The sequence below is a fragment of the Primulina eburnea genome, chromosome 4 (assembly GCF_022965805.1).
Source record: "Primulina eburnea isolate SZY01 chromosome 4, ASM2296580v1, whole genome shotgun sequence".
NCBI lineage: Eukaryota > Viridiplantae > Streptophyta > Magnoliopsida > Lamiales > Gesneriaceae > Primulina > Primulina eburnea.
This window is the reverse complement of record NC_133104.1, coordinates 33,085,645-33,098,785: the sequence shown is the minus strand read 5'-3', so window position 1 is coordinate 33,098,785 and position 13,141 is coordinate 33,085,645. Positions and strand designations below refer to the sequence as shown.

At 40.1% G+C, this 13,141-nt stretch overlaps 1 protein-coding gene across 1 annotated transcript; it reads left to right on the top strand.

Moving 5' to 3' along the window:
* The first annotated feature begins 9,017 nt into the window (after positions 1-9,017).
* Positions 9,018-9,473, top strand: LOC140830210 (uncharacterized). The gene has a single exon (XM_073193496.1). It carries the CDS (start codon positions 9,018-9,020, stop codon positions 9,471-9,473), a length of 456 nt encoding a protein of 151 aa, XP_073049597.1.
* The last annotated feature ends 3,668 nt before the right edge of the window (positions 9,474-13,141 follow it).

Genomic DNA, 13,141 nt, shown 5'->3' with positions numbered 1-13,141 from the left:
AACGCCATACAAACTTTTGTTACCTCTCTGTCATTCGCAGTTGAAGATATACAGAAAAACAGAGGGATATTTTCATGTCTCACTGCCACTCAAGACTCTATCAACAAACGAGTTGACAGTGTGGAGTCTCTTGTCTCAAGAAAGATAGAACTGCTACAACTCTCAATGTCTACTGCTATCAATAGCATTTCATCCTCTGTCCAGCTCCTTTCAACTGACGTTCGGAAATTATCTCACAAGATGAAGCTGTTTGACAAAAAGGGGGAAGAGATCAAAGAGATCTTAGAAAAGCAAAAGAAATCTTAAATTATTGTATTTGTGAAGAATATGAGTTCAGTTGAATCTACATCTTATTTTATCTACAAGAGTTTAGTTATTTAGTTATATTTTACTCTAAGTTTTGTCAAAAACCATAAAGGGGGAAATTGTTGGAAACTTAATTCCGGTGTTTTGACAAAAGACTTACCAACTGAACTGATCATCAACTGAACACGTCATCTGCTGAACTCAGTTAACTGATCGATACAACTGAAGTTCATTCTCGTCAACTGATTCTTTACCAGCTGATCTCTCAGTTGTACACGTCATCAGTTGAAAGCGACAACCGACAAATAGTACATATACCTGCAACTAGCCGTGGAACGCCGCATTACAGAATGAACAGTGTACGAGTGTCAGAGTATATCGACGTGGCAATCAACGGTTAGAATATTCAAACACTCTTTAATGTTACCGTTGAGAGGAGAGCCTATAAATAGTCGAAGGCAGCAACTGAAGAAACAACCGAATTTCAGTTATCTCATTTTACTTGCTGTCACGCTGCAAAAATATCCACTTGCATTCAAAAATCAAAGCTCACGCTTATCAGTTATATCAGTAGTATTCAAGACTACATTCTCGACCTTACATAGCACTCTGTAATCGTTGATAAATTTTCTAAGTAGTGTTAAGATCAGTTACGATCTGTAATAGTGTTGCATACTAAGAATTTCAGTTTTGGCAAAGTGATAAGTCCAAATTGAAGTGGGTCAGTACAGTGTTTTGTATTTGATCAAAGTCTTTTAGTGAATATCCTATCTTCGTGATAGAAGGGGAGATGTAGGAGTTATTCAAGTCTCCGAACATCCAGAAACAAAGTGTGGTTTCATTACTTCAGTTGTCATTTTCAGTTAGATACTCTATCTTTCAGTCAGTTTATTTTACGCAACTATTTTATTAAGTTTAAATGATTGTTATTGACTGACGGGATATCTAGTTTCAGTTTGTAACAAAACTGAACTCATATTGTCTAAGAATATTTAAATTTGAGCAGTGTTTATTCAACCCCCCTCTAAACACTCTTTATTCGATTAACCGATCCTTTCAGAAAGATTATGGGATTTTATGATGGAAAAGATAAATGCTCATGCTTGGTTTAAAAGAAAAATGATATCTATACATGAATTTTTATAAGTGATGGATACTATAAAAGGATTTGAAGGAGGTAACTTGATTGTGACTAATACGAATATGAATACAATTACGAAAGAATATGATGATATGTAATGCCAAGCCTCAGTTGACGGCGAGAGTGTCGCTGATGTTTCCACCGCCTAGTACCATGGTTATACATAAGATATATCAATCAACCAACAGCTGAAACGACATTCACAATTAACAATATGAATTCAATAAAAGAGAAACATATACTTATATGATGAAAGAAATGTTATGATGAAAGGAAAAAGGTTTTAAGTTATGTATGTTAATGAAAAGCTATTTTATTAAAAGTATTTTTCACTGTTGCTTATGGATGTATATATATTTGATAAGTGCATTTTATGCACTTAAATTGTCTTTATAATTCATACAAATTGTTAGTCTTTTTGGGCAGAATTATGCGTTCCGTGTTGTTTTGGTGTGAGTGCAGGAACTTAGGTACGACTACGAAGTGGGCATGAAAATGCATTAAAATGATGCTTATGAGAAGAAGGGTGAGAAAGACAGGAGTCGAGGGCAAGGCAACCGCGCACATGCACGACATATTCCAGCGCACATGCGCGCAACTGGCAGTAGCTTCCGCGCACATGCGCCCCCAAAGCCGCGCACATGCGCGGCCCATACAGTGTGATTCGCGCATATGCGCGAGTAAGATCGCGCATATGCGCGAGAATTGCCCCAAGAAGAAAAATGCCGAGAGCTGCGCGCATATGCGCCGCTCATGGTGCGCGTATGCGCGCGACGCGAGTCCCCGAATCTAAATATGTCTCGACGTTGAAATTAAAAGGGATTCCGAAATATTTTAGCAGAGCCGTCACACCACTCGAGGAAAAGGAGAAAAAGTGAGCGCGCACGGAGCACGGGATGGGAAGAACGGAGATAGAAGACGCTGAATCCAGACTCGGAGACGCACTTCCATATCTCGCCAACACGTTCTTAATTCGGTTTCTTAATTTTACGTTTTTAATGATTACAAACCGGTTTTGTATTGATTTAATTACGAGTATTAACTAATTCTATTTTCTAGAGATTGATGTAGTCTTGGTTGAACCTATGTTATTGACTTTTTAAATTTTCATCTAATTAATTCGTCGTGTTTATTTGTGATTTCTTGTGATTAATGCTTTTGGATTACTGGCCATAATTCGATTGATTGAATAATTAAAATCTAACACTCGAAAGAGGGGATTGAAATTAGGACATGAGAAATCACATCGTTAGATATTTATAACGTGCAAAAGACGTATAACTCTGACGAATCCATAAGAGGACCTTGGTTGCATTTATTACGTGTTGCTTGATTTTGAATAGACATATTAAAATCGGTAATAGGTAATACAGTTCTATTTATCACTCGACAGAGCAGAGGGAGTAGAAACGTTGCGAGTTCTTGGTTATAAATGCGATGCAATTTAATAACATGTTAGTTAATGCCGATTTAGCATATGGGAAGCCAGACGAAATCATATCTCTAGATTTATTTCTTCAGTGAATTCTATACTGCGTGCTAGAATTACAGTAATTGCTATTTTATTTGAATTGATTACAAACCAACCATTCGATTTGTCTAAATAAAGTTGAGCTATGTCAATTATGGTAATTAATATACAACTTTGAATAATTACTCCTCGTGGGATCGATATATGTACTCATACAGTACTAAAACTTGACACCGTATACTTGCGGTAGTGAAAACACGCAACAAGTTTTTGGCGCCGTTGCCGGGGAGTAAACTATTTAATTGCATATTGATATCATTATACTTCATTTTATTTTGTTTTCTTCATTTTGTTAATCTATAGTCTTTTTGTTTAGCAGCGCATGCGAAAATATCAAAATCTCTACTTGCTAATTTTTGATCCGGAGATCGAAAGAACTGCCAGGAGATTAAGGAAAGCAAGGAGAGACGAAATTAAAGCAATGGCTGAAAACAGATACAACCAGAATGAGCTCCCTAGAGAGGTGCCAATCCGAGAACATTTCCGCCCTATCATCAACGCCCACTACTCTGGAATAGCTCGTGGAACTATTGCTGCTAATAATTTCGAGCTAAAGCCCACACTCATCAACATGGTTCAACAGAACCAATTTGGAGGAGCAGCCACCGCAGATCCCCATCTTTACCTCAGAACTTTTGTGGAGATCACGGATACGGTAAAAATGAACGGTGTTCCTGACGAACTGCGCCTGTTCTCGTTTTCTCTTAGGGATCACGCAAGGAGTTGGCTCCAATCTCTACCGCTGGGAAGTGTTACTACTTGGGCGGATTTGGTTACGAAGTTCTTGTCAAAATATTTTCCTTCTGCTAAATCTGCTCAGTTAAAAATAGATATCACCAACTTCAGGCAGAGAGAATTTGAAGTATTATATGAGGCGTGGGAGCGATACAAAGAGTTACTCAGGAAGTGTCCGAATCATGGCTATGCAGATTGGGTGCAGATTGAGTTATTTTACAATGGTTTAGATGGGCCAACCAGAGGGAATGTGGATGCAGCCGTCGGAGGTACTATTTTTTCTAAAACACCTGATGAGGCTTATGATTTGCTTGAACAGATGACCATCAATAGTTATCAGTGGCCGAGTGAAAGATCTGGATCAAGGAAACCTTCTGGAGTGTATGCCGTATACCCAATCACATCACTTACTGCACAGGTCTCGGCATTGACCGCACAGATTGCAGCGATGAACAAGCCAGGCCAATCTACGTCTGAGGTAGCATTGGTGACTGCTGAGGAAGAGCCAGTTATGGAGGAAGCTCAGTACATCAACAATCGTGGCTTTGGATGTTATCGAGGTAATCCTCCCCCTAATACTTATCATCCAAGTTTAAGGAATCACGAGAATTTCTCCTATGCAAACAACAAGAACGTGTTGAATCCCCCACCGGGGTTCAATACACAAAAAGGGGAAGGAAAGCCATCTTTTGAAGATCTGGTTGGCACATTTGTGACTGAGTCTGGAAAGAGAATGGCGAGAACTGAGTCTCGTCTTGATAACATGGAGACACACATGGGTAATATGGGTGCCACGATGAAATCCTTGGAAACACAGATTGGGCAACTAGCCAATGCTTTAAAAGATCAGAATCGAGGACAGTTTCCCAGCAATACCGAGGTGAATCCTAGGGAATAGTGCAAGGCTGTCACACTCAATAGTGGGAAAGAAATCGGAATTCCAGAGCCTACCGAAGAAAGTGTAGAGATTGCAGTTGAGGAAGATGAGGGAAAGAGTACAAGTGGTGGAGAAGAGAAAGTAGAGGAACCTGAAAAATTACCTAAACAGCAGCCCTTACCAAAGGTAAATCTTCCATATCCACAAAGGTTCAAGAAGAAGGGGTTGGACGATCAGTTTGCGAAGTTCCTGGAAATTTTCAAGAAAATACACATCAACATCCCATTTGCCGATGCATTGGAGCATATGCCCAATTATGCTAAGTTCATTAAGGATGTGATGTCCAAGAAGAGGAAACTTCAATAATTCGAGACCGTAAAGCTGACCGAAGAGTGCAGTGCCATACTCCAGAGGAAACTACCACAGAAACTCAAAGATCCAGGGAGTTGTACTATTCCTTGTGTTATTGGTGGTTCTAGAGTTAATAGAGCTTTATGTGATTTGGGTGCTAGTATAAATTTAATGCCTTTTTTCTATTTACAGGACATTGGAGCTTGGCGAGGTGAAACCTAGCACTATTACTTTGCAGCTGGCGGACAGATCACTTATTTATCCACGAGGGATAGTAGAGGATGTGCTGGTAAAGGTAGACAAATTCATATTCCCTGCTGACTTCGTCATTTTAGATATGGAAGAAGATCAGGAGACGCCACTTATCTTTGGAATGCCATTCCTAGCTACCGGGAAAGCCTTGATTGATGTGCACAAGGGCGAGCTCACATTGAGAGTAGGTGGAGATGAAGTCGTGTTCAACATCTACAACACCATCAAAGGACCAAATGAGGTAAGTACTTTTAAGAGTATTGATATAATTGATTCATGTGTATCTCATGTTCGTGCAGGAAAGTTGACAAAACACTCTTTGGAGAGATGTTTGTTGGAATCAGCTTCTACACTAGATGAAGATGATTGGGATGTGCAAGAGGAGTTACTTGCTCTCAATACACTACCTAAGGAAAAGAGTGATACCCAACTTGAAGAGTTACTCGAGGATACAAGTAAAGAGGTACCAAAAGCATCCTCTGTATTGAAGGATTTACCGAGTCATTTGTGCTATGCTTTCCTAGACGAAGGTTCGTCACATCCGGTAATTATATCTTCTGCTCTTACTAGTGATGAGAAAGATAGGTTGTTGAGGGTGTTGAGAGAATTTAAATCTGCTTTGGATGGACAATTGCTGATATAAAGGGGATTAGCCCTACTATTTGTATGCATAAAATCTTGATGCAGGAGTCCTATTCCCCCTATGTTGATCATCAGAGGAGGCTGAATCCAGAGCCATGAAAGAAGTTGTGAGGGCTGAGGTATTAAAATTTCTAAATGCTGGTGTTATTTATGCTATATCTGACAGTTCTTGGGTTTCACCAGTACAAGTAGTGCCTAAAAGGGAGGCATAACTGTAGTTAGAAATGAGAATAATGAATTGATTTCAACTCGTCCTAGTGACTGGTTGGCGAGTGTGTATAGACTACAGGAAATTGAATGATGCGACTAGGAAAGATCACTTCCCTCTTCCTTTTATTGACCAGATGCTTGATAGAGTAGGTGGTTATCATTATTATTTCTTTCTAGATGGTTATTCAGGTTACAATCAGATTGTTATAGCACCGGAGGATCAAGAGAAGACTACATTCACTTGTCCCTACGGTACATTTGCCTTTAGGAGAATGCCATTTGGACTTTGCAATGCACCTGCTACGTTTCAGAGGTGTATAATGGCTATATTTTCTGACATGGTTGAGGAGATAATGGAGGTTTTCATGGATGATATATCTGTCTTTGGTTCATCCTTTGATCACTGTTTGCATAATTTGACCCTTGTTTTGCAGATATGTCAGGAGAAGAATTTAGTGTTGAATTGGGAGAAATGTCACTTCATGGTGCAAGAAGGTATTGTGCTTGAGCATAAAATTTCGGCTAGAGATATAGAAGTGGACAGAGCCAAAGTTGTGGCAATCGAAAAGCTCCCACCGCCGAAAAATGTGAAAGGAATCAGATGCTTCTTGGGACATGCCGGGTTCTATCGTCGTTATATTAAATATTTTTCTAAAATTACTAGACCTTTATGTAATTTGTTAGAAAAGGATTCAACATTTATTTTTGACGATGATTGCTTGCAGGCGTTTAACAAGATCAAGGCAGCACTGATCTCTGCACCCATCATGATAGTGCCTGATTGGAAGGAGCCCTTTGAGCTCATGTGTGATGCTAGCGACTATGCTGTGGGAGCAGCATTGGGACAAAGGCGAGACAAGATGTTTAAAGCCATCTACTATGCAAGTCGTACATTCGACGCAGCCCAACAGAATTACACCACTACTGAGAAAGAGATGCTAGCAGTGGTGTTTGCATTCGACAAATTTAGAACATATCTCATTGGCACAAAGGTAACGGTTTTTACTGACCATGCAGCTCTTCGTTACTTGTTTGCCAAAAAGGATGCAAAGCCCAGGTTGATACGATGGATACTCTTACTTCAAGAATTTGACTTTGAGTTCAAAGACAAGAACGGTTGTGAGAACCAGGTGGCTGATCACCTGTCACGACTAGAGCTGGAAGAAAGAACTGAAGGTGGAGCTATCAACGAGTCGTTCCCAGATGAACAACTTTTCAAGGTAAGTGTTACACATCCGTGGTTTGCAGATATAGCTAATTTCCTTACTGCAGGAGAATTACCTTCAGATTTAACTTATCATCAAAAGAAGAAATTTCTTCATGATGCCAAGTTTTATCTGTGGGACGATCCGTTCTTGTTCAAGAGATGCGCTGATCAGATAATCAGACGATGTGTAGCAGAGGAAGAAGCGGGTATGATTCTAGAGCAGTGTCATTCCTCACCCTACGGTGGACACTTTGGAGCATCTAGAACAGCAGCTAAGGTATTACAGTCAGGTTTTTATTGGCCTAATTTATTTAAAGACAGTTATACTTTAGTCAAGTCATGTGATAAATGCCAAAGAGTTGGCAATATTTCTAGACGACATGAATTACCACTAACAAATATTTTGGAGGTGGAACTTTTTGATGTCTGGGGTATTGATTTTATGGGTCCATTCCCATCCTCTTTTGGTCAATCTTACATTTTACTTGCTGTTGATTATGTGTCAAAGTGGGTGGAAGCAATCGCCACCAGTACTAATGATGCTCGAGTTGTTGTTAAGTTTGTCCACAGGAACATCTTCACAAGATTCGGAACGCCTAGAGCCATTATCAGTAGGGGTGTTCAAATTTCGGTTAAAACCGAAAAAACCGGCCGAACCGTAAAATTCGGTTTTTTCGGATCGGTTTTTTCGGTTATTTGACCGGTTTCGGTTTCTATACAACGCATATTCGATTTTCCGGTTCGATTTTCGGTTTTTTTTAAAAAAAAAACCGAAAAAACCGAAAAACCGAATAAATGAGAATTATTTGTTTTTTTTAATTATATTGTACTTCAAACATATCCTAACTTAAAAATTAAAAATAAAACTTAAAAATAAGTAAATAAATAATACATTAATTTATTTAGGTTTTGACATTCAAAATTTCAGCCGCACAGTCGCACACCTTTGTTGAATTGTTGTGCTTGTGCCTTGCTTCAACCAACAACACAAGTCTAGATTGGATAAGTATAAACCTGTGTTGCTTTGGTAGTTCTCTGCTCTCTAATTTATATATTGTGCATGGTATTTGTTTATGATAAAATTAATTTCTTAATTTCTTTTACAGTAGATTGAGTGATTATGGGTTTTCCGCTTTTTCATTTTCTGGTTTATGGGGTTTTCTCTCTTGGGAAAAAGTGGGTGTTTGGACAAGTTTCAAGTATGCATACATGGTGTTCGATATTATGCCTTTTATCATTGACTCATTAATTATGATGAAAGAACAAGGGAGATGTATTTTAATTGATATTTAATTTGAGTGTATTTGATTGTGGCTTTTTATTATATATTTTTAAAATTTATAACTAAATTTATTACACAAACCGTAAAAACCGACCGTAATAACCAAACCGTAATACAAAAAACCAAACCGGACCGAATTAAAATGGTTTGGTTTAGGATTAGAAATTCGAAAAACCGTAAACCGAAAAACCGAACCGAAGTTTATCAAAACCGAACCAAACCGACCGTTGCACACCCCTAATTATCAGTGATGAAGGTACGCATTTCTGTAACAAAAATTTTAACTCACTATTGGCCAAGTATGATGTGAAGCACAGGGTGACACTGGCATACCACCCGCAAGCTAATGGGCAAGCGGAGATATCCAACCGAGAGATCAAGCAAATATTATAAAAGACAGTGAAGACAAACCGGAAGGATTGGGCGATCAAGCTAGATGACGCGTTATGGGCGTACAGGACTGCATACAAGACACCTATCGGGATGTCTCCTTATAGGTTGGTCTTTGGAAAAGTTTGTCATCTCCCTGTGGAACTGGAGCACAAAGCATATTGGGCTGTGAAAAAGCTAAATTTTGATAAGGGAGCATCGAGCGAACAACGACTGCTGCAGCTGAATGAGATGGAGGAGTTGCATACGAAAATGCCAAGATATACAAGGAAAAGACCAAGAGATGGCATGACAAGCAGATTCTTCGACGACTTTTCGAACCGGGGCAACAAGGTGTTACTATTCAATTCTCGACTGATGTTGTTTCCTGGTAAGTTAAAATCACGATGGTCTGGACCATTCACAGTGGAAGCAGTGTACCCACATGGGGCAATTGAGCTAAAATGCAAAAGTGGTGAGACATTCAAAGTCAATGGTCAGAGGGTCAAGCATTACTTTGGAAATGAAGTGCGACACATGGAAAACATCCCACTGGGACAACCAAAGTAGACTGAAGAAAGTCAGGCTGATGACGTTAAACCAAGCGTTGTGTGGGAGGCAACCCACATTTATTTATTTTTGCATTCATTCTAGTTGTTTTTATTTCGATTCTTTAGTTTATGAATTTTAGTTTTCTCGATTCAAATATTAATTTGCATTATGTTATTTTTGCAGGAATTGTTTAAAAAAAAAAATTTGCAAAGGATAGTGTGCCACGCGCACATGCGCGACGAATTTTCACGCAAAGGCGCACCATTGGCCGAGAGCTCAGCGCATATGCGCCACTTAGAGCGCGCACATGCGCGAATTTTCCAGAAAGGTCCGCGCATATGCGCCACATTGGGCGCGCACATGCGCGATATTTACAGAGAGTTTGGCGCATATGCGCCAACCCGGGCGCGTATATGCGCCACATGCCGCATGCCGAGCCGTAGCAACCGCGCATATGCGCCGCTTCAAGGCGGGCATATGCGCGCGACACAGCTTTTAAAAAAAAAGGGGCATCGCGAATCACACTTGGCAACACACTCAAATCCCTAGCCCCTCACGCCGTCGCTCCCCAGCAACCACGTCGCCGCCGCACCTCCTTCGAAACGCCACGCCGCCGCCGCCCTACCTCGCCACCGTGAATCCAACTACACTCCAATTTTTTGGTAACTTTCTTGTGAACTCAAGGGTTTATCCGGATTTTTGATTCAAATCTCGAAAATAGTTGAAGTTGGTGTTAATCTAGTAAGGATTTTGTGATATTGTGAAGTGGGTACGTCAAATTGGTGTAAATCTTCTGTAATTGGATGCACGTTGAACTGATTACTGGATTATTTGGTGTAGTGCGATTATCGTGTTTAAATTTGGGGGTCCGATTAGCTTCGATTGTGGTTTCCGTTGGTTGGGTTTGATTGTGTGACTGTGATAGTTGATTATTGAATTGAGATGGCACCGAAGAAAAAATCAAAGAAGGGCGCCTCTTCTTCTGCGAGCTTTGATTCACACCGATTTTGGAATGAAGAAGCAGAACAGGTGTATGAGAGCTCGATGACTCGGTCGATTATCCCAGAGAGGGGATTTAATTTATCGACATTACTGTGGTTTTATTGAGCGTGAACTGCAAAGAAGGCAGTGGGTTGAATTCGCTCAACCTCCTCCAGACGCTGTGATTTCTGTCGTCAGAGAGTTCTATGCCAATCTGGGGATACGGCATGATTACTCAAAGGTACTTGTGCGAGGAAAATTGGTATCGTTTGATTCTCAGATGATAAATACGATATATCATATGCCGAGCCTCGAAGAGGATGAGTACAAGTGCATTCTTAGACGCTGGGGTCGATTATTCAGAGGTAATCCGGACTGTGTGTCAGGCAGGCGCCATATGGAAAATGAGCGCGAGTGGCCCAATCTCACTGAAGAAGTCCGAGATGAATCCTAATGCAAGTGCGTGGACGTCATTCGTGTTGACTCGGGTTCTCCCATCCTCACATTACCACGACGTAACCAAAGACAAAGTTGCGCTTGTCTTTGCGATTTTGATGGGCAAATCTGTGAACTTGGGAAAAATAATATATGGATCGATCATGAGAGCCGGCATTGGATTAACTCCGGTCGCCCTGCCATGCCCCCACATTGTTACCGAACTCTGCAGACAGGCCGGCGTCTCTTGGTCACCTGATGAGCAAGTACTTAAGCCGAAGGCTCCCATCGTTGCGCCCTATATGCCTCCCGTTGATTCAGATGACGAGGACCTGCCACAGACACCGCTTCAACCACTACCACCACCGGCAGCAGCCAGAGAGCGCAGGGGAGACAAATTGAGGCGATTAGAGATTGAGATGCAGGAGCAGAGGAGATTACTAGTTGAGCAGCGCCAGGTGCTGGATTCGCTTCAGTACCGCACGGACTATGCCATGGGGTATATGATGGACTTCACGTCCGTTCTTGCTCAGCGGTTCCCACCTTTAGGTCCAGATGATCCCATGTTTCCCCAGCCACCTGCTTGGCTACCACAGTATCCACCACCACCACCACAGTATCCAGGACCTCCTCCACAGTACCCACCCCAGCACATGGATGAGGACGTTGATGATGATGACGGCGAGCACTGACGCTCGTCGTGTGAGGTATGTTTGTCTCGTTTATTTCCTGTTTATACATTGAGGACAATGCATATTTTAAGTTTGGGGGGTTGATTTTATTTGATGATCTGAGTAGATTATTTGCTTTAGTTTTTAATTTGGATGTTCATTTATTTATTTTATAAAAAAAAATCGTTTATTTATTTTTATTGCATGTTAGAATTGTTAGGACTAGTCATGGATAAGCTATTGTGAGGCCGATGATGAAAATAAAATCGTGAGTCTGAAGCATGAATGTATTCGTGATTACTTGGGAGTCACATTTTATTGCACTGTCATGTTTGTTGATATTGTTGGTGCTCAGAGACTATTTGCGTGCCTGTGATGCCAATTAAACAAGAGAAGTCTGATTTTAGTAACCCTTACATGACATTAACTGACACTTTTGCGAACACAGAAATGATCTAGGCATTCTTTCGCAATATCTTTGGGGCCTATCTTCTTTGCTCATTATCAATTGTTAGCCCATCGAGCTTCGAATAGATTGAGATGCTTAACTTTTCTTCGTGCACCTATATCACATATCATTTTGATTAAAAATTGCATGTGACTTGTTTGTATGAGTTGATTAATGGATTGACGGAATCTAGAACTTGTTTGGACACTTTTCGAGGCGAAATACGGATAATATGTGACATATGAATGATTTAGGCGATCTTTGGAACCGTTCAAGCCTTCGAGCCTACCTAACGAACATGAAATATCCCTAGTGTCCCATTTTGAGCTTACTAAAAATCAAGTGGTGTGTGTCAATGACACACAATTAGCCCTCACTTGCATTTATTCTACATCCCAAAACAACTACCTAATGAAGCTTATACACTTATTATCCTACCTAAAATTTGAGAGAAATAAGTTCATTGGTGTTGGAATGATTCGAACACTCCTTGAAAAGAAAAACAGAAAAATTGAATGTACAGAAAGGAGTTCAAAAAAAAAAAAAAAAAGAAAAACGATGAAAAGAATGAATCAAAAGTGGTGAGAAAGAAAGCATTTGGTATATGATGGATATGAATGAAAAGAAAACAATAAATGGATGGTGAGTGAAAAGAAAACGAAAATGAGTGAAATTGATGAAGTTCAAATATTTCTCTCAAATTTTGATCTCCATGCCTTTATTGTAGCCATGAGCCGTAGCCTAACGTTACAAGCCTACAAGACCTATTAACCTTGTCACATTTATCCAATATACTAGTGGAGAAAAGTTGTTCAAATCAAGCCTATGGATACCTGATAAACATGGTTAATGAGTATAGACTTTAATCATTTGCATGTAAGCATCTCCTTGTGTGACTTCAGCTTTGGTATACTTGTGATGAATATCTTTTGAGCCAAACAATCACCAATAAAGTCCTTTGTGATCTGTGTAAGTAAATGTGTGTTTTAATGAAGTGTAAGTTGCACCGAACTGAGGACTTCTTAAGTTTATAAGGCAATTGGCACTGTGAATCTATTTGCGCATTCGATGAGGTAGATAAACGTTGACATACCACACACGCACGTGACTCTCAAGTAAATACGAATCACATAAAAATAAATGAATCTGAG

Excerpts from the sequence above, each read along its gene's own strand:
- LOC140830210 (XM_073193496.1), top strand. The coding sequence starts at position 9,018 with ATGTCTCCTTATAGGTTGGTCTTTGGAAAAGTTTGTCATCTCCCTGTG.